The sequence below is a fragment of the Sesamum indicum genome, linkage group LG15 (genome assembly GCF_000512975.1).
Source record: "Sesamum indicum cultivar Zhongzhi No. 13 linkage group LG15, S_indicum_v1.0, whole genome shotgun sequence".
Lineage (NCBI taxonomy): Eukaryota > Viridiplantae > Streptophyta > Magnoliopsida > Lamiales > Pedaliaceae > Sesamum > Sesamum indicum.
In genome coordinates, this window is record NC_026159.1 from 3494689 (window position 1) to 3515535 (window position 20847).

Genomic DNA, 20847 nt, shown 5'->3' on the forward strand with positions numbered 1-20847 from the left:
GGACAAATGATTGAGTACTCCTTTCCATGGGAAAGCTTTACTTACATTACAAAGCCATTGCTTGATCAATCCCTTGTTCTTGAATCAGAGGTATCTTTGAGTTAACTTTTCTGTCTCATGTCCTTGTCTAATTTCGATGTTACTCCTTGATGAGTTGGTATCTACTATATCTTACCGAATTACCTTCAATCCTTCATGTCCACTGGGAAGTGTACTCACTAAGAGATTATGCTGTCCTTCAAGAGAGGCAGAACTTTTGTTCTGCACTTACGTTTGGAAAATGTTGCTTTTCGTGAGAGATATAGATATAGATGGTTACTCAAAAGCAAATAAAAGAAAGTTGCTGTTAAGTTTGTCAAAGCAGTTTGTTAAATAACCTCGGCTCCCTAGGACTATCGTCTACTAAGACATTCTGCCATTAGTGCTACTATGTGAACCTGAATGATGAGTAAAGCAACCTCTTCTGTTAATGTTCTTGAATCTGGAAGGACGGTCTTAATTATAGCTGGTACATTAAATAATCAATATTCAATGATGTGCATATCCTTGCACTAGCTAGCTGCCACAGATTGTTATTTCTCTGTATGATAAGCAAATACTACAATGGAATCTATTATTTTTTTGAGAACGCCAGTGATTCATATTGCTAATATAAGTACTATTCCGGTATTACTAAATGCATATGCATTCTCTTGAAACTAACTAATGAATCATTCTATCCATGTCTAGAGTTTGCAATTGGGGTGTGCTTGTGCCCATTTGACGTGCTGTTCTGAAGCATGTGATCATGTGTATCTTTTTGACAATGATTACGAAGATGCTAAAGATATTTATGGAAAGCCCATGAATGGAAGGTTTCCCTATGATGAGAGAGGTCGAATAGTATTGGAGGTACATGGCACTTTCCTTGCATTACACATTTTGAGTTCGTTCTAGCATTTGCTTTGTGCTGGTTAATTATAAATGGAAAAATGCTGCTGTAATCCTGGATGTCAATTAAAATAATTCTGGCTTTAGGTTTAATTGTTGGGTTTCTTTGTCATCAGATGTTTCCCTGAGTTGGATAAAGCTATGTCCTGTCAACTGCTGTTATGGAGTTTTCACTAAAAGACTTGTTTTGATTTTCCTTGCAATAAACAAGGACCTTTCGCTAGATTTATGTAGCTATAATACTTCCACAACACACACCATGTATTTACAGCTGTCATTTTGTATAAATGACAAGAGTCACAAGATGATTGAAATTGAGATTGCATATTACGAAAACCAACTTATTTTTTCATGTTTCTGTTCCCCCTGTAGATAGTTACTTATGTGGAGCTCGTTGCATTCGCTCTGTTTGCTGATGTACTAAATAACCATCTTCTTGGCTCAACATATCATTGTTGTGTTTGCTACCATGTTTTTGGAAGACTATTCAGTTATATTTAGGATCATGGAGTGTCTGATCTTGCTTAATCTTCAATCAGTCTGTCATTTTTATGCTATATTATGGAGAGTGATCTGTATAACATGTAATACTTTCATAAATCATCAGGAAGGTTATCTAGTTTACGAGTGTAATCAGAGGTGCTGCTGCAGTAGAGCTTGTCGAAACAGGGTTTTGCAAAATGGAGTGCAAGTGAAGTTAGAAATATTTAAAACAGAAAGAAAGGTAACCATCCATATATGTTTGAATTTTCAGTAAAAATGGATAATGTGACTGATATTCCAAACAGGTTTGGTTACATCATATGTTGGATAATTTCCATCTTGAAAGTTATTATTATATAAAATATGTAGTATTTTTTTGTTAATTTCTAATCCAATACTCAAGTTAGTTGATTATGACAAAGCTAGCTACATGTTGTGTAATATCTCTAGGCCAGGTGGTAATTTACCAACTTTTGCCATTTTGCATGCAGGGATGGGCAGTGAGGGCTAGGGAAACAATTCTTCGTGGCACCTTTGTGTGCGAGTATATTGGAGAGGTCATTGATGAAAAGGAAGCAAATGAGAGACGCAATAGGTTTGATTTTCTGTTCATATGATCTTTTCTATAGTAATACTATCCCAGATGGATCGTGTTAATTCCGTTGTACTTGATTGAAAAATATTCCAATTTGTCATTTATTTGGAAAAGCAGGTATGGTAAAGAAGGTTGCAGATATTTTTATGAGATTGACGCCCATATCAATGACATGAGCAGATTGATTGAAGGGCAGGTTCCATATGTAATTGATGCCACCAATTACGGAAACATTTCACGTTACATTAACCACAGGTGAGGGACAACTTTTTTTCTTTCTGGTTGCTATTGTTCTTAGGCATCAGACAGTTTCTGCAACCATCACAACTTGAAGAAAAGTTCTCGTAATTCAGCCATTTTGATATCTTGGCACTTCATTTGGTGAGATTGTTGGTACTATTTGTTCATGCCATTAACTAGAATGACCCTCTGGACAAAATAACTTTCAGGTATTTCTGGAAAGCATGAAAAAATGCGAAGGGGTCACTTATATATGATAATTCAAAATTCTATGCAATTTCTTCTCATTAATATGGAGCCATTTTTTCTTTACATATGGATTTCATCCTAGTGGCAGCTGGTCATTGATCCTTTCTCTTATACTGTTTTTAGCTGCTCGCCAAACCTTGTGAATCATCAAGTTCTGGTCGAAAGCATGGATAGTCAACTTGCACACATTGGCTTCTATGCCAGCCGCGATGTAAGCACTCTACATTTCCTCAAGACCCCCAATATATGAACTTTATTGTCACCGAGATTCAAGACTTTTACTTCAATATAGGTCTAGAAATATTTCATATACCATGTTTAGTTTAATGTAAGTTTCTTAGTCTATAACTATGAGTTCTTTCACCTCTTTGGCTTTTTGACATCTAACTAGTGTAATGTCAACCCTTCTTCCTTGTTTATTCTTACCTATTTCCTACTGTTAAATATTATGAGCAGATAGCTTTGGGGGAAGAATTGACATATGATTTCCGGTACAAGCTATTGCCTGGAGAAGGATGCCAATGTTTATGTGGAGCTCCCAGTTGCAAGGGGAGGCTTTATTAGTTCCTAGTCCGAAGACTTTGCAGCATCAGAGGCTTATTACCATACCTTTTCATGTCGAGGTTCTCAAGATGGACAGCATTTGTTGCATTACTGGCTAACGTGTATCTATTGCCGTGGAAAATCGTTTGCATCTTGTGTGCATCTCTCAGTTGGGTTGTGCACACCTTCCCTGCTATATCCAATTGGAACTCTATCTCGGGAATCTAACATAGGTCACTGGCATACATTTAGTGTACTACTTGAATCTCTGGTTCGCTTCTAATTTTTCATGAGTGTAGATACTTTTTTCGCCTTAATTGTTAATTTTTTATTCTAACTTTGCCTTATAAGTTAAATTTAACATAATTACCATATGTTTACATAATGCTACATGGAGGCCACCTCGTCGGGACAGGATAACAGCATAATGATTTCTCCTTGAGTTGATCTTTTTTGTTGCATTCTCAGCTTTGAGGCTGCTATTCTCTAATTTTGCAATTGCAGTTGGTGATAAGAGTGTCAGCACGCATGTAGAGTAACGACCCTGCTTTGTTCTGTACACAATTGTTCATGGTCCCGACTCCTTCAGAAATTTCAATATCTGACTAGTTCCCAAAGGAGAAATAGAAGCACCTGGACTGACTAGTTCCCGGTGATCTACGCCGTTGATGGCGTGGAGCCTACACTAGGACCAATTTAATGAATGGTGTAGCCGTTCTACTAAGCACGCATTATTATTCGTCCTCCACCGCTATTGATCATAACAAGTTTTTCACTATGGAGTATTTCGTTTTCATGATATTGTGATTTAGACGAGAAGGGAATGGCATGGCGGGCCCATGTTGTAAAGCAATGCCATCGCGTCTCGGGCATGGAATTCTTTTCATGGTGAAAGGACAGTAATGATTATGGGAACTGCTGCCATTTACTTTCTCACTAATCATTTTGAAATGCTGCTGTTGTAGTTTTACAGCGATCGATGGTCCATGTCTGAAATAATGCCAAAAAAGAAGAGAAGTCAAAAGAACTCCATGATTTTTGTAATTGCTTTGCTTTCTCAATTGGTGGGTCTGGTCTGGTGTCCTTTCTGATGGAACCTCTTAACAGTTACTTTATCTTTGTTTTCCACCCAAGTTGTCAAGTTTTAGATTAGTGGGATTTATATAACTTCCCAAGAAATGAAGGATTGTAATAATCATCTCTGATCCTGAATATTAAGAAAAATGGACAAGAACTAAAGCTTGTTTAATGATCTTTTAAGCGCATTTACCATAAACTAGAAAGCTCGTTTCATTTATATATGTAGATATATAGATATATATAATAGGATGTAAAAACATCTAATATCAAGATTCAAGAATTAAGTTATATCAGCAGTGGAATTTATATTATGTTTATTCCCCGAACTGTTTGATCTACTTTTCTAGTGCACCTAAATTGTGGCATCTTACAATACCATACATTATCCTTTTAAGAAAGTTTTGAAGTTTAAGGCTGAAGCAAAAGAATAAAGTAAAAGAATGAGTTCTGATCATGAAATCTTCCAATTCTTGAATACTTTTTGAGGATTCCGAGGTTTCGCCTTAAATTTTGAATTAAAACAAGAGACAGAAGGCGCAGAAAATAATCTAAAATACAAGCCCCTAAACGCAGACACGGCGTGCGAGGCCAATTCGAGGTGCGAAAGACTTGGCTTGTAATCTACGGTGTCTTCAAGTGAGAGATTCTCTCTTCATCAAAAGTAAGAGCGTGGAGACACGATAATGCTTTGTAAAAAGCAACAAAACAAAGATGGAAAGGGCGACGTCCCCATTTCATGTTGCATGCCTGTCTCTCTTTCATCACTCTCAGTTTGTTTTTTTGTGCGTGAGAGAGAAACAGAGTTATGAAGAGCCAAAGACATGATGATATATTTCAGACCCACAAAAAAAAATAATCATTGACATCAAGAAAGCGCACTGGCAAAGTTATTTAAAGTTAGAATTTGTTGTTAGAACTTTGTTTACTCTTATAACGTGGTACTTTCTTTGCTCAGGATTTGTTTAATCATCATATTTGATTAAAATATGTATGCACTCATCATTCCACTCTGTTTAAGTCCCATACTAAAGTGGTTTCCTTGATGCGTGACATCCAAGCTCTTCAATCATTTTCAGTGTCTAATTAACTGAAAAGGGCTTGTGAAGAAGGCTCTCAGATTACTCAGTTTGTTGGTGAGTCTTTGTTTTACTCTGGGGTTTCAAGAAGATTCCTCCAGAATGGGTATTTAACAATACCATCTTTATGCTTCTTTGTGATCTCATGGAGCTTTAGTTTAAAGGGTTGTGTTTCTTCTTCATTCTGGGTTCCTAGATGCTATTGTTAGTTGCTTGAAAGAAGTAAAACAGCAATTTGAGCAATTGTGGTTGGTTTCTATGCTTTCCTTGTAGAACTTGTGCTTCGTAGAAATATACTTGTTCAAGATACGTTTTGCTTTTTCTTTGTGCTTGCATCTTTAAAATTGTTCATAGGAATGAGTTGATTATGGAGTAAAGGTTTTCTTAAGTTTCTTGTACTGTGTAAGGATCTGGTGAAATACCGGATTCTTTGCTGTAACTGAGAATTACTATTGTTGGTGTGTTGCCTTGCTTCATATCTTCGAAATCAGCCTTGCAAAGGGAGGGTTCTTTCAGGAGGAAAGAAATTTTATATCATACTTAGACCTTTCTGTTCTCATCTTACAGAATACTAAAAGACGGTTTTTGTTCCAAACAGAGTTTGAAATAGAATTGTCAAGACTTTTCAGGAGTCCACCTCAGTTCCATTTTAAATGCAAAGGCAATGTGTTGACTTAATTAGGGTTTGAAAGTGTTCTTGGACATGGCTGAAGTTAAACTTAGAAGAGTGGAGCAGGGCGATACCAAAATTAAAAGTGTTCCAATTGCTGTGACCCCAGAAGGATTTTGGTGTTGTCCATCTCCCGTTGTTTTTCAAAAGACAATCAAGACACAAGTTCCTCCAGACAAGCCCAAATCATCTCCTATGAACCAAAATACTTCAGTTCAGAGGAAACAAACCTCAGTAACCGAGAGAAAGCCAGGGACTTCGTCAAGGACAGGTCCTGTTCCTGGTGATCAAAGAACCCATAGTTCTGATGCACCTGTTCTTGATGCTGCATTGATAAATATTGAGACACCTCGGCTAAAGGTTGAGAATGTGCCTAGGAAGGTAACAATTGAGTTTGGTGAACCAGGAACAAGTGATCTGAAGGTAATTTTGCTTGGAAAGCAAGGAGTTGCTGTCAAACTGAGTGTCCATAGGAGTATACTAGTGGAAAACAGCAGTTTCTTTGCCAACAAAATATTGAGCCAGCAGCCGTTTTTCCCCTGTATTGAAATTGATGACTGCGAGGATGTTGAGGTATATGTCGAAACTGTTGGACTGATGTACTGCAAAGAACTGAAGCAACAGTTAATCAAGCAAAACGTATCGCGTGTGCTATGCATCCTCAAGGTAACATCTCGTGGTTCTTCTATCTTTCAGTTAAATCTTGATTGACCTTGATTTTAATGGGTTTTTTTCCGTGCTTTCTACTAGTGAAGATTGGAAACTGTCAACAAAACTTAAACACGTTGTTTAGGGTACTCATAGTAATGTACAGTTCTACTTTGACAAACTCTTACTTAGTTCAAGTGGGCATTACCAGGATTTCATTTGACAATTTCTAGGTCTGCCCTAGTTTCATTGTGGGTAATTCAGATTTCTGCTAAAACTGAGATAGCGAAAGCCTGAAATAGGCTCTTGGTTGTTGTTGCAAGCCTGCAGTCATTAATTGATAGTATGAAAATACTAAAGATGTGGCGGAGTTGCCTGGATGAGATGTTTCACTAAAATATTCTTTCCTAACTTAGATGATCTTCAATCCATCCACTCTGGCTTATATTACTGAGATTGCCTGAAGTTTAAGTCAGGTAACATGCAATTGAAGGAATTACTCTAAATTTTCTAAAACTATACAATCACATGCATATACATAGCATTTAGATTTTATTGATAGTCATCCTGGGGATATTACTACAGAGGCTATCATCATATTAAATTGCATATAATATGGTGAATTGCTGGAGGTTATCATAAACTGTAATTTAGTTCTTTATGTGAGGCAATGATTATTCTCTAGAGGTTTCTTCATATTGAACCACACATTTTAGCATTACTTCTCTAAGAAACTCTCATGTGATGTTTGTAACTTGATGACAACTTAGGTTGCTGAAGAGCTTGGTTTTACAACTTGCGTCCGAACGTGCTTGGACTACTTGGAAGCAGTACCTTGGGTTGGGGAAGAGGAAGAAGAGAAAGTGGTTTCCTCAGTCTTGCGTCTCAAAGGTGAGACCATTAGAGTCAAACCGGTACTAAAACGAGTGTCTTCTGAAATTCCAAAACCACCTAAAGACACCCTTTCTCATATACTGGAGCTGGTGCTCAAGAGCAACGAGGAAAGAGGGAGGCGTGAGATGAAATCCGTTGTACTGAAACTCCTCAGGGAAAATAACAATCTTAGCTTTTCAGGCTCAGCCGACTTGTGCAATGAAACAATCTACGCATCCTGCAGAAGTTCCCTGGCTTCTTTATTGTCTCTGTTCAGAAAAGCTGCTGAATCAAATTTTGCTGATAAATCCACAGATACAATAGAACCAGTGGTGAAATCCATGGCTCTGGAAGCTGACAACCTCTTATGGTTACTGGATATTTTAGCCGACCGGCAAGCAGCAGATGAATTTGCTGTGCTTTGGGCTAGTCAACAGGAATTGGCTTCACATCACACGAAACTTCCTATCGTATCTCGCCACCATGTGAGCAAAATTACTGCAAGGCTATTTGTTGGAATAGGACGAGGGCAGCTCCTTCCGTGCAGGGATACACGTCATTTATTGCTACAAACATGGCTACAGGCATTAATTGATGACTACAGCTGGTTACAACATGGCTGCAGATCATTTGACCGGAAGGTCGTGGAGGAAGGAATAGGCAGGACCATCCTCACGCTGCCTTTAGAGGACCAGCAGAGCATTTTGCTTTCTTGGTTGGGGATTTTTCTCAAGACTGGTGACAACTGCCCGAATCTTCAGAGAGCATTCGAGGTCTGGTGGAGGAGAACATTCATTAGACCATATGTGGAACCCGTGAGTCTCCAGCAGCCGAGTGGCTCGACGACACCAAAGGCGGAAGAGCAATAGAACTACACGTTTCTGCAGGAAAACCAGTTAACCACGGACGATGTCTAAGACAAGAATTTCCATAATCTTGATGATGAATATATGCTAAAAACCTACCTGAGCTCTGACCAAAACAGTGAATCACTTACACAACGAGCTGTATTTTATCAACTTCCCTTTGGATTGATGAATGTAATTATTCTCACACTATATTCTAAATCCATAAAAGGTAGCATAGTCCGAGTTTCAGTTTTCGTGCATTTTCATAATATTATGTCTCTATATACTTAGTCCAATACTAAGACCATCTCTAAACAATTCAAACTGTTCAAGAGAAAGATGTTCCTAGTCTTGTTTTTGTTACTAGATTTGACCAGCTCTCCCTGTCTGGTTTAATGTTGTTGTAATGGAAAGGAATTCAATAGGGATGCAGGTGCAGCCTGCCTAACAACATCTGGGATTGAAGATCTCTCCTCATTAATACAATGGCGATAATGGTGCAGGATTGGGTTGTAATCTGTCAGATGGTCCTTGTTTTTTGTGTTCAATAAAAAGCCTCTCTTTCTGAAAATTCCCATCTCCAGAGCTTTTAATTTCATTGTCTTGATGATGGTAATGTAGTGTGGTCCAATTTTTGCCTTAATTACTCAAAATCTCGTGATTTCAAAATGGGGTTTTACCTAGAATACTTACATAAACTTATTATTTTTTATTCGTTATGAAATTATTAAGATATGATCGAATAATCTGGCGTATTCTACAAAGTAATTGATGATTATTATTTTAAAAAAATAAAAGAAATGGGATTTTGATCTCAAGATTTTTTTATTTTCGGCAGTTCAGAATATAGAAAAAGTGATGAATAATCCGGGTAGTTTTATTTTAATTTCTTGACATAATTTTAAAGTGAACAAGAAATTAAACAAGAAAGGAGGTTTTAATTATTGAAGATGGGTTGTTGGAGTGTTTGAGGCCCAAACAGCGCCTTCTATCATATCTTCCCAGCCCAACATTGGGGCCCGCCATTCTAGTAGGTGGGCTATCCTTCTGTCATTATCTAATCCACCATGCCCCCACTATTGAGTAGTTGGCCAGTAGTCATTATGCAATTCTTGCTTGATCTAACAAATAAGTCATTTTATTAATTAAAATTTACTAAATTATTTATATTAATAAAAAAATTAAATAAAAATTAATATTTACTCTCAATTGGCTTCTTACAGGTCAAATAATTTTTTTCTGACTAACCTACCCTTATAACGGTGAAGACATACATCCACACATGCATTAATGCGTGAAGATGTATGAGGTAATTTTGTTATAAAAAGATTTATTTAGCCTGTAATAAATTAATAATAAGTCAATCAATGGTAAATATATAATTTTTTATTTATATTAGTAAATTCAGTTAATATTAACTAACGGATGGATTTGTTTATTAAACGAAAAGGAACCTAAAAAATGCTAAATGTAATTTTTCAAACTACAAGAATTTATACGTAATTATATCAAATTTTAAAAAAATAAAGTGTAGTTATTCCTAATAATAACAATCTAATATTTTAAAGGATCATATGAAAAAATCCAACAATTTTGGCGGCAAGATTGAGAATAGAGGGAAGATGACAAGAAAAGCATTGTGAAAAGTTGCGGAAATCTCAATGGTAAGGAAGGGTGGGGTGGTCCTCCTGCTCCAACTGATGTTTATGGTCCAGAAATGGTCAGAATTCAGAAACAAAACCCATTCCCATTTGCATTGCCATTGCCAACCACCACAACAAATGAAGGTACAATTCAAATATTTACTACAAATTTCACATTCATCATCAGAAACAAATTATTACTATGATTAGGTTTGCTGTGTGTGTTTTCCCCACTCGTGTCTTGTCGTGTCATCTCATGTCCTGTCCCTACAATTCTGTCTTGTCCTCAACACTCATTTATTAATATTTTCCATCAGAATCAAACACCTAAGTAATTCTTTTCATTGTCTTGCGAGTTTTCATGCAACACTGAGCTCATGCAATTTTCATGCCACTACTTGGAAATCACATTGCTTATTTGCATCATATTTCAATACTGCCTCATTTTTCTTGCTACCATATTAAAATGGGTGGTTAGCTCATGAGTTTATTACATCAGCCCCACAACTCACAAAACATTATTAATAGTCCTCTTACTTATCTAGTCTCAAACTAGTGACATACAACATGTTTGGTTAAATTTATTTAAAATATTTTTTTAAAAATAGTTTTTTTCAAAATATACGATAAAATTATGGGAACTGATAAGATTTTAGTAATGACAAATTTGTAATTAATTAGTCCATTCTCTGACACCTTCTCAACATCTAGGAAAATAAGTAAAACAATTGCGTATATAATTGGTCAATTCCAATTAAAATACAGGAGAATATCAGACTGCGATTGCACGTAAGTCATTGGTTCCATGTAAAATCTAGAAAAATATGGGTCAATAATTTTTTTGCAAAGTTGCTAGAAAAGTAGGACTTCTTTTTATCTGTCTCAGTTCCAAAGCAAAGGAGTCTGATTTAACACGAAATAGTTGGAGGAAAACAAAATAATTTGATGTCAGTCACATATGACAAATTATATAAGTAACTTGTTGTAATGTAGTGGTTGAGTATTAGTAGTACCTGTATGTCCAATTATTATTTTAACTCCTCAGAGAATATATAACTTGAATTTGAAAAATAAATGCATTTTAAGAATATATATATATATATATATGAATTAATCTAATTCTAAAATATTTACCAAATAATAAAATGGCAAGAATAAATTAAATCCATAAGTATAAAAAAATAATAATAATTAATTTGTGAGGTAGAATTGGGGTTGGCAAACAAGATATCCCAGTTTAAAAGCAAGAAATGATATTGCGGTAGAGGGTGATTGTTGCTTTGTACAGGGTTTATCTAGATTTCAAGAAATTAACTGTGGTGTGGATGGAACCAGCTGTTTGCATACAACAAATGTAGCAAAAAGCAAGCGCAGATGTGAAATTTAGTACAAAGCAGTTTCCCCTTACTTTTCTCCACCACAAAATGAGTGAGTTTTATTTTCATGTACCATTTACGCTCACTATTATTACCGCAAATACAAATAAATGAAGTTGAAAACGACGTAAGAACCCATTTTGCAAGTAATAACAGGACAGGATTGCAGTCTCGCAATCACAAACTTGTATATGTTTGAGCTTCTTCTATGAATATAACCATTTTTCTTTTTGTTTCATTTGTTTCTTTCTTTTTATATATTTGGTATGATACAAGAATCTTATAAAAGAAAAATAAACTTATATTACTATGGTGATGCACTCGAAATTAATATATATATATATACATATATATATATATTTGAGTAATGATGATGAATATAAATATTGTGGTGGGGGTAACAATCTTTTGCCTGGTTCAGAAATATGAAAAAATCAAACAAGTGAATATGTAGCAATAGATGGTGGTACATATGTACATGCCTTTATAAATTTAATGGTTTTCGACACATTTGTGAATACCATATATCTCTGACCATATCAAATAAACAGTCATTTATTGCCAAGATTCTTGAATTCAAATACAGACACTTCAATTACTGTACTAGCCATGGATTTTCAATTCAATTACTATTATAATTTGATATTGTACGTACGTATACCAGTAATTGCTTAAATCTAATTACTCAATTAGGCTCTCTATCCAAGCAGCTTAATAAATTAAAATTAAGCCAGAAGGCATGCAATTACACATAATCAATTATTTTAAATGAATTTTAAAGAGAAACGACGACTGTTTTAAAATAAATAGATATTCAATGTTTGAATTCCCGTCCCATATATATATATATATATATATATAAATTCGTGAACTCAGCATGCAACTCTGAAACAATTAATATGATTACATGCCAATTTTATTTTCATTCAGATCATCAGGTAATACAATTACGATCGAGAGATACAAATAGTAATGGATCGAGGGGGTAAGTATATAATTAAAGGTGCAACAAAATGAATATTTAACTATACAATTTTGCTAACATTAGTTTCTACGTCCTCATTTTGTGATTGTCTAGCGGGAACAGACACAGAGAGGAAAAACAAAAACAAAAATGAAAAAAAAAAAGAGCTAATTTAATTAATTAAACCACTTCTGACATAATTAAAACTATATATATATATATATATGAAACCAAGCAGCAGCAGGTTTAATTTCTTATTTAAGCACAGGGCGGGTATTTCGACTTAATTACTTAACAGCCCCCGAAGTCTCTTACTGAGAAGGGACTCTTCTCCGGCAAATTTCCGGCGTGACGTAGCCCCAGAGTGAGTGAAACGTCACCGGCATTCGTACCAAACCTTATCAGCGTCGATTCATGGATACCATCATTTGAAGGATGGACGACCGAAAAAGATTGCGCGACGGCGGGGGCAGGCGGCAGGGAAACATTGGCGGTCGAGTGGTGGTGCAGCTTGGGTTGGTTGTCCGAGAAGCATTGGTTGTTATTAATTGCGACGAATGAAGGGTCGTTTTCGGGGGCATTGATTTCGGATCTTTTGGCTGGCGAGGGAGTAATTGCGGTGGCGGACGTGGCGGTGGTGGTGGTGGTGGCAGGGGGATTGGCATTAAGCGTTGGAGTTTGTGCACTGGTGCTGCTTTGGTCCCGGTCTTGTTCAGTGGATGCAGCCTCGTCTTTGGCTTCTTGCTGGTACATTTCCTCGACCATGGGTTTCCACAAACGTACCCTGGCATTAATGAACCAGTTTGAAACCTGGAAAACCAAACATTAATTAGAACAAACATATGCAACATTAAGATTAAGGTAATATACGTGCACTCATCATCTTTAAATAGATCGATAGATGTAATAATTAAATGATCTGGGAATTTAATGATGTTACTGTGTAGCCATTCTACAGTACCAGACATTTAATTAACTGCGGAAAAGATCAAGCTGAATCTGTTGGATATTCCAAAAAATAAATAAATAAATAATTTCTTTTGTATATAAATAGGCATGTAGGTAGAGTACTTGTTTGTATTCAATTTTTGACTGGATGGTTGGTAACTGTATCTACTGAGGCTTTAATTTTAAGGTTGGTTTCAGGAAAGACCCATGTTTGATCATTTTTAGTTCTTGAAAATTAATAACCTACTATTCATTACAACTATATATGGAAATATTAGTAAAACTCATGTCATGAACATCATAATAGAACGATATATATATATGTATATGATTAATATGAATTCAGGAGATTTTACAATATATTTAATTATATATAAATATGCCCGAAAACCTAAGTGTAGGGTTCACATGGTAGTTACTTACACAAATTAAATAAATGTCTAATAATTATAGGTGTACCTACAGGTGGTGCTAATTATTTGAATTTAATCTTTCATAAGTTTGATTTAATTATGATGAGATTTTGCTTAGTTTATTTACTTTTAGTAATATTTCTTTTTAAATTTATTGTTGTACAATTTTAAATATAATAGTACAGAAGAAGAAAAAGCTATCTAGCACCTTAAAAAATCTAGCGTTTACAGTACAGATGTAGAGCTTGAATGGTGTTCAGCCATTAAATGTGTGGACGTAAGAGAGAGAGAGAGAGAGAGAAAGCTGAAAACTTTGATGTTTCTCTCTCTACTGTACTTGAATCTGCTCTCTTACTATTGGCAGCGGTTTTCTCTCTGTTTCAGAATTTATGTCTTTGCGGGAAAGAATCCAAAGAAACAATGAAAAGGGACCAAAAAGAAGCCTTGGCTTTTCTTCGTTATCCCACACAACAAAGACGCAATTTCCATGCAAATTCACGAACTTCTCCATTTACTGCTAAGTGGGATCACCCACCCACCACCAATTAAACAATATTCTTACCACCCTATATATATTTGCAAAACCCGTTTTTCCACACAGGTCGAAAGAGACAGAGATAGAGAGAAACGCGATTATAGTAATATTAATAGTATAAAGACGAGACGAGGAATACCTGGTTTCTTGATAGACCAGTCTGTCGGGCCAACAGATGCTTATCTGCATCGCTTGGGTACCTGAGATAGAGACCAGAAAAGAAAAGGACATTAGATTCAGAGTCCTCATGACCTAAATCAGAAAAAGTGACGCCCAAGCTTTATGTACATATATTGGACTTATACACTATATATCTTTTCTTTCTTTCTGCATGGGCAGCTGGGATTCCCAATCTAAGAGAGATATATATCGTACAACAGTCGTCACCGCATTCAGAACTGTAAAGTCGACAGATGCACGCCCTCTGCTACCTCTCCCACGATCTCTTCTTTTTAGTCTAACACTTTTCCATGCTACCCACAATTTGCTATTTAAATAAATCATCATATTATGATGTAATGGCACTACTTAGTACTCTGATATAAACTTTTACGCCAAGAATTGTTCCGGATCATTGGAACCTTTGTCCATTTTATACTGCTAGTACTATAAAGGGTTAGCCGATGATACCTAGGTGGGGACATGCTAGAGTCTAGAGAGAGAAAGAAAGTAGGAGGCCCTAGCTATAGCTAGATAGCTAGGAGAGAACACTGTGAAATTGTAAGAACATTGTTGATAACTGGAATGGGTACTTTTGCCTTGTTGTCATGCCTAGAGATCTGGAGTATCTAATCGGGATATATTATATGATTAGTAATGCCAGGAGAAAAAGGATTATGAAAAGGGAAGGAAGAAGCTAGTGTGTGTTTGTATATGTATATTAGCAAATTAGCTACTTTTTCAGCTTTTCTAACTGAAGGGACAACATCAAACGCTGCATAGCAGTAGCTTTAAACGATGATCACAAGGAGAAAAAGAGAACAAAAAAAAAAAAAATGGAAAGAAAAGAAAAGGTTTTTGAACAGTACAGTAGCAAGGGTGAAAAAATTGTCTTATCATAGAATTCCGTGATAATGATTTCTTTGTTGATTAAGCAACTTTTTCTTGATCCCGTAGTAAAAAATTCATTCTGTTCTTTAACTGCACACCACTATAGAGGGAGTATTTGTGGAAGATCCAAAAAAGGAGTAGAGAGAACGTACGGGTGCAGAAAATGCTCAAAAAGCCAAGCCCTCAAAATGTTGACAGATCGTTCCGGCAATCCCCTTTGAGGTCTCCATGCTTCTTGATCCATCATCCCCATTTGATGAAATGCTCTTTGCTGCCTGAGGCTTTGCTCCAGGATTCTAAGCCTCGGCGTTTCGCCTTTCGTCACCCCCGATGTGCCGGCGTCTTTTTCTCCCAGCAGCTCGCAGCTGTGCTTCAGCTGGGCGGCAATGGCGTCTTTCAGGCACCGGAAATGACGGGACATTGCCTTTTGTGCCAAACAAGTGTATGGCACCGCCGCGCCGAACCCCATCACCATGTCAAATGAATTCACCACCATTTGCATTTGCTCGCAGTAATGGTTGTACCTTCGGTCCACCTGCAAAACGGAAACATTGAGTGATCAGACAAGGGAGTGCGCGCAATTTCTCATCATCAACTGCTTTTATTCAACAAAAATAAAGATGAAAATAGTACATTACATTTCAACAATAGGAAAGCAATTCTGTATCCATAAATGAGTGATCAGGTCAGAGGACTTAAATACTATTATAATTTTCACTTAATTATTAAGAAAGGCATTCAAGAGTCGGAAATAATTGTGTGAATCAGAGCCCAAGCTTGTGCAGTGAAATGATTGTTGATGTGAAGGAAGAATATCCTTGTCTCGCTTGTGATGCTCTCTTTTCCCAATACAGACGACAACAAGATATGCTACTCATGTTTGGTGTATTTGAATATTTGCTGGTAAGTATTGTTGAAAAGAATATTGCAAGAAAATCAATTTTCAAGTCAACTGCGGCGTGTAATAAGGAAAAAGAAAATGGAGTTTTCCACGCTATGAAGTATGAAACCAACCCCACCCCCCAAAAAAAGAGAAAACAAAAGAAGGAAAAATCAAATTCTTGATTCTTGAAGCAGCAGCATTCTTGCAAATCTTGAAACGACGGACATTGATATTTGTTATGATAGTTCCTTATCACCTTCCCAAACAGATGGAAACCATTTTCCTGCAAGACGTGCGTTTAACAGTGAGGGTAGCTAGCCACTCGTGTTCTTTCACCAAATGAAAATCCTGTGTGCCCTAAATATACCCCACTATTCCTATCACTCATAAAAATTTAAAAGGAATATTGATCCAAGTAGGTAAAGAAGTATTAACTTCAATTATTTGAATTAACAAATTGAATAGCCGGCAATAAAATAATCCTGGAAACTTGCCGGAATCCCTGTCCCCGGTGAATTTCATAAACAATGGACTGATTAAGCAAACAATGATTGGCTACTTACTCTATTCTTTAAAAATTGGAGAGAAGTTGACACACACAAGGAGGGAGGTAGGGAGGGAGAGAGTACATGCCTCGTCAAGCATAGATAATAGTTTGACCTTTCTTCTCTGATGTTCAAGCCTGTCAGCAGCTGATAAAGGAGGATTATCTTTCGAAGAAGATGAAGAATTTCCACCGCCGGCGCCGCCGCCACTGGTGGCGCCGGCACTTGGGTTTGAACTAGGGTTTCCGTTGTTATTATTCTGCTTCCCGAATTTGTTTTTCTTGAACTGACCCCTACCAACACTACAAAACTCTTCCAACAACTCTTGGGCAGCCTTAGCATACTTAGAATTGCGAAGCATATTTACCGTTCCTAAGGAAGAACCAAGACCCACATGCAACTGGTGGTTATGGCTAACTCCTCCGCCTTGCAAATGCAAAGCTCCTCCGCCGCTGCCACCAAAATTCTTGAACTGATACTGCGGTGGAGTTGACCCTCCGCCTTGCCCAAAGAACAACATTCCACCTTCTCCCATTCTCAATTCCTCAGCCTTGGCCGCCTCCAGGTGCTGCAATGAAGAGGACAATGATAGAGAAAGCCCTTGACCTTCCACAACTCCTGGAATTTCATTAGGGTTGTTTTCATTGCCGCTATTGGGAACCCATGTGAATTGGCCAAAAGCCCCGGCGGATGGATTTTGGAAAGCTTGGAGAGTGGAAGAAGAAGAGGGGTTTGGAAGCAGCATATGGAGTGTAGAGGAAGTGGACGGAGGAGGATGTGAAGGAGATGGAGAAGGCGACCTTTGCTGTTGCGGGTTCATGAGAAAAAGCTGCATGGCTGCTGCTGAATCCGCATTAATGCTTGAAATCTGATGCTGCTGCTGTTGATGATGAGGATGAGAAGCGGTGTCATTGACTACAGTCTGATTCTTGGAATCCCCCAAATTAGCACCCCCCACAACCATCCCTTGCCTGTGTGGAAACCAATCCGCAGTGGAGGCCCCTCCACTGGGCGGCGTACCCCTGGGATTCCGGTAACTCTGCAGTATCTGGTTCTCAAGCAATTCGGTGGCGGTGGCGGCTACACCGGATGGAAAATTAAACATCTCTGACAACATACCAGCAGTCTCATAAACCGGAAGTTCACCGGATTCTTCTCCTTCAATACCGACTAACGGCGGGACTGGTGGCTGGAAACCTTGAACCCTCAGTTTATCCCGTCGGATCTGCTGCGCTATGTGTTGCTGCTGCTGTTCTTGTTGTGATCTCTCGAAGCCATTCGAGAAACTGAAAATACTCTGATGATAATCTTGGGACATAGAATTCGAGAAATTTTGCTTGTCTAGATATTGAAGAGAATTGTGACCTTTGGAATGAGAGGTAACAGAAGGGAGTAGTGTCGGTGTTGCTATTCCCATGTCCATGTCTTTATATTCATCATCATCATCATTTTGGGTTTAAGCCCTCTCACCACAGAAAAAAGCCCACCTTCTTCTCTTACAATCAGCTGCAATGGATCCATATATAGAGAAAATCCAAGAAATGGAAAAGCCCGTCATGGAAATTGGAGTGGATGATCATCATCGAACAAATTATGAGAAAAATGAAGAAAGAAATTTGATAAAAATGAAAAAGAAGAAGAAAAAGGGAAGTGAGGAGTAAAAGTGAAAGCATCAAACAAGTCTTTTTGAATTGGATTGTCGTTCACATACACAAAGATTTCAGCTTTATTAATTCATCATGCATACATACATGTACATACCTCTTATAGTTGCAGGACGTCGTAAAAGGGTGCAAACCCCTCAGATATCGTTTTCTTCTTCTGTGGGATTTGAGAAAAGATAAAATTAAACACACACACACACACACACTCTCTCTTTCAGTCTTGAATTCTTTCTTCTCTTCTTTTTCTCTCTGTGTCTGCTGTTTCTCAGGCTGTCCGTTTCTTTCTCTCTCTATCTTTCTCTTTCTCTCCTTTTCTATCTCTTTGTTGGTAGCTCTTTGCAGTGAGAGTGCTGTTGTTCTCTGCAATCGCCTTCTCGAAAGAGAGAAGAACAAAGAACAAGTGGTTTTAAATTACAAAAGATGTCTTCTTGTACATATGAATATTTATGTCTCTCTCTCTCTCTCTCTCTCTCTAAACACACACTAAATTATGACAATGGAGAGAGAGAGAGAGTGAGAGGAGAGAAGAAGTCGCTATATATTTCTCCTACTCCTCCTTTTTCACTTAACTTTATTTTTTATAATTTTCTAACCCCACAAAAAAAAAGAAAAAAAAAAAAAGAGAAATTCTTCTCCAACTTGACAAAGAAGGTTAAAAAGAGTGTAATAGCAAGGGTTAGGAGAAATTAAGGAAAACAGAACTGAATAAATAATAATCAGGGGATGACGAGATTACCCCTTTAGTATTAAGAGTAGTGAAAAGAAACTTTATACTACGTACGTACTACTTTCTTACTTACTACCACTCTATTATTATAATCACCCCTCCAATTTTCAATATTAAGATCATCTTTTTATAAGGACAAAATAAAACATTTTCAAAAATTTTGTCCTCGAAAAAATATTTTATGATTTATCCCCCTCCCCCCCAACCCCGTAAATATTCACAATTTTTACCTCCAGTAATTCTTTGTTGTAAATTAGTAATACTCAAAACTCGGGTATTTTGTTTTATTTATATATACACCTAACATATATATATATATATAATCCACGGTCAAATATATTTCGAATACGAAGATCAATTTATCCATACTCCAAATTCTATATATCAAATTGTAGTGCTTCAAATTAATTAACATATATATGATGAAGATTATATAAATTTGATTTTGTATTATATATATATATATAAAGATATTCAATTTATAATATTGGACAAAAATTAACAAGTGTAAATATTGTCAATTAACGATGTTTAATTGCTAGACAAGATTGTGAAGAATTGGCTCATATATATATATGTCGATCCAGGCACGCTATTTTGAATGGATATATGTATAGTTAATTAAATTTGATTTGTAATCTATTTTTATTTATAATAAATGTAATTAGTTGCAAGTTTCAAATGGCAAAAGTGTCATTTTGGACTTGCTATATGTGGTAAGGTATCCACTAAGTAAACAGGTACTTGGCCTAATAATTATTAATTACAAGCTATATATATATATAAGCAATTATATATGAAAAAACAATGAGATGAAGACAAAGTCAATCTCCAGTTATTAAGATATTAAGACATTCTTATTCATGTGACCTTCTTGCCCTTATTGCTATAATTCAAACACAAATTAATTAAAATCATAAATAACAAAGTGATATTATGATTCAATCAAATCGAGCTATATGATTAACTGTTCCGACAATAACTATTTCACCATATATATATATATAACATTAAATTGTATAAAATTTACATAAATCTAATCCCAAAAACAACTTATGACAGACATCCTAGCTATACATATAGTACCACCCCTACAAAACCTAAATCAAATAATCAAAGTAATAAAAATCGGGTCTTTTTCCTTCCCTGCACTCCGGTCTGAAAATAAATGAGTTGACTTTAGGTCTACAAGTTTAAGGCATGTCATAAAACATGAGAGCAACACAGTGAGGTGCTGAAGCTGAAGTCAATAGATTAATTAAGCTATCAATATTAAGTTGTGTAATGCGTTCAAGAGCCTCTGCTATCCTATTTGAAACAAAAATTAATTACACTACACATTATAAAATTTAAAATTAGGATAAATTGGGCAAATTTTGCCGAAAACCTCAATTTAATTAGATTATATGTAAGTCACATTCGAATTTCCAATAAATTTGACTCGGGTTGTCCTTAAATTACAAAAGTTTTAAAATTGCAACACTCCCTAGTTATATTTTTCTCAAGTAGAAAAGCGTTGTATAAATTGTCAGAAAATATAATTTTAGTCCTGTAATTATAAAGGGGTGTCAATTTTAGTCCGCTTGAAATCAAATTTTGCAAATTGATCCTCTAAATAGAAAAAATTGCATTACTACAACTCCAGCCAAATTTGCTGGAATTCTCAATATAATTGGGTCATATGCAAGTCAGATACAATTTTTCATCGAAATTGGCTGGAGTTATCCTAAAATTGTAAGATTTTTAAAATTATATAATTAAATTGCAAAATTCAACACGATCAAACCACCCCTATAGTTTTAGGGCTAAAATGGCATATTTCCTTTTAATATTATCAAATGTTTGGTGAAAGAAAAACTAAAAT

General features: G+C 36.3%; 3 protein-coding genes across 7 annotated transcripts in view; 2 read left to right on the forward strand and 1 right to left on the reverse strand.

The window, feature by feature from the left end:
- Positions 1-3387, forward strand: part of LOC105177720 (histone-lysine N-methyltransferase SUVR5) — an 11976-nt gene extending 8589 nt beyond the window's left edge. The window contains exons 7-13 of the mRNA XM_011100959.2: positions 11-90; positions 730-891; positions 1538-1654; positions 1905-2008; positions 2126-2263; positions 2621-2708; positions 2954-3387. Coding sequence (XP_011099261.1) covers positions 11-90; positions 730-891; positions 1538-1654; positions 1905-2008; positions 2126-2263; positions 2621-2708; positions 2954-3061 — 797 coding nt within the window. The 3' untranslated portion in view covers positions 3062-3387. The remainder of the gene's footprint in view (positions 1-10; positions 91-729; positions 892-1537; positions 1655-1904; positions 2009-2125; positions 2264-2620; positions 2709-2953) is intronic.
- LOC105177721 (BTB/POZ domain-containing protein At3g50780) lies at positions 4666-8629 on the forward strand. 5 transcript variants are annotated; one of them, XM_011100966.2, is made up of 3 exons: positions 4666-4781; positions 5795-6532; positions 7285-8629. In XM_011100966.2, the coding sequence occupies exons 2-3, from the start codon at positions 5900-5902 to the stop codon at positions 8254-8256; spliced, it is 1605 nt and encodes a 534-aa protein (XP_011099268.1). In that variant the 5' UTR covers positions 4666-4781; positions 5795-5899; the 3' UTR covers positions 8257-8629. The 5 variants fall into 5 exon arrangements, with proteins under 5 accessions (XP_011099268.1, XP_011099265.1, XP_011099264.1 ...); XM_011100963.2 differs by lacking the exon at positions 4666-4781 and adding an exon at positions 4788-5302; XM_011100962.2 differs by lacking the exon at positions 4666-4781 and adding an exon at positions 4788-5253 and having other exon boundaries at positions 5764-6532.
- On the reverse strand, positions 12228-18804 carry LOC105177723 (BEL1-like homeodomain protein 4). The gene is made up of 5 exons (XM_011100967.2): positions 18354-18804; positions 16681-18098; positions 15317-15699; positions 14254-14314; positions 12228-13028 (listed from the first exon to the last, which is right to left on the reverse strand). The coding sequence occupies exons 2-5, from the start codon at positions 18013-18015 to the stop codon at positions 12510-12512; spliced, it is 2298 nt and encodes a 765-aa protein (XP_011099269.1). The 5' UTR covers positions 18016-18098; positions 18354-18804; the 3' UTR covers positions 12228-12509.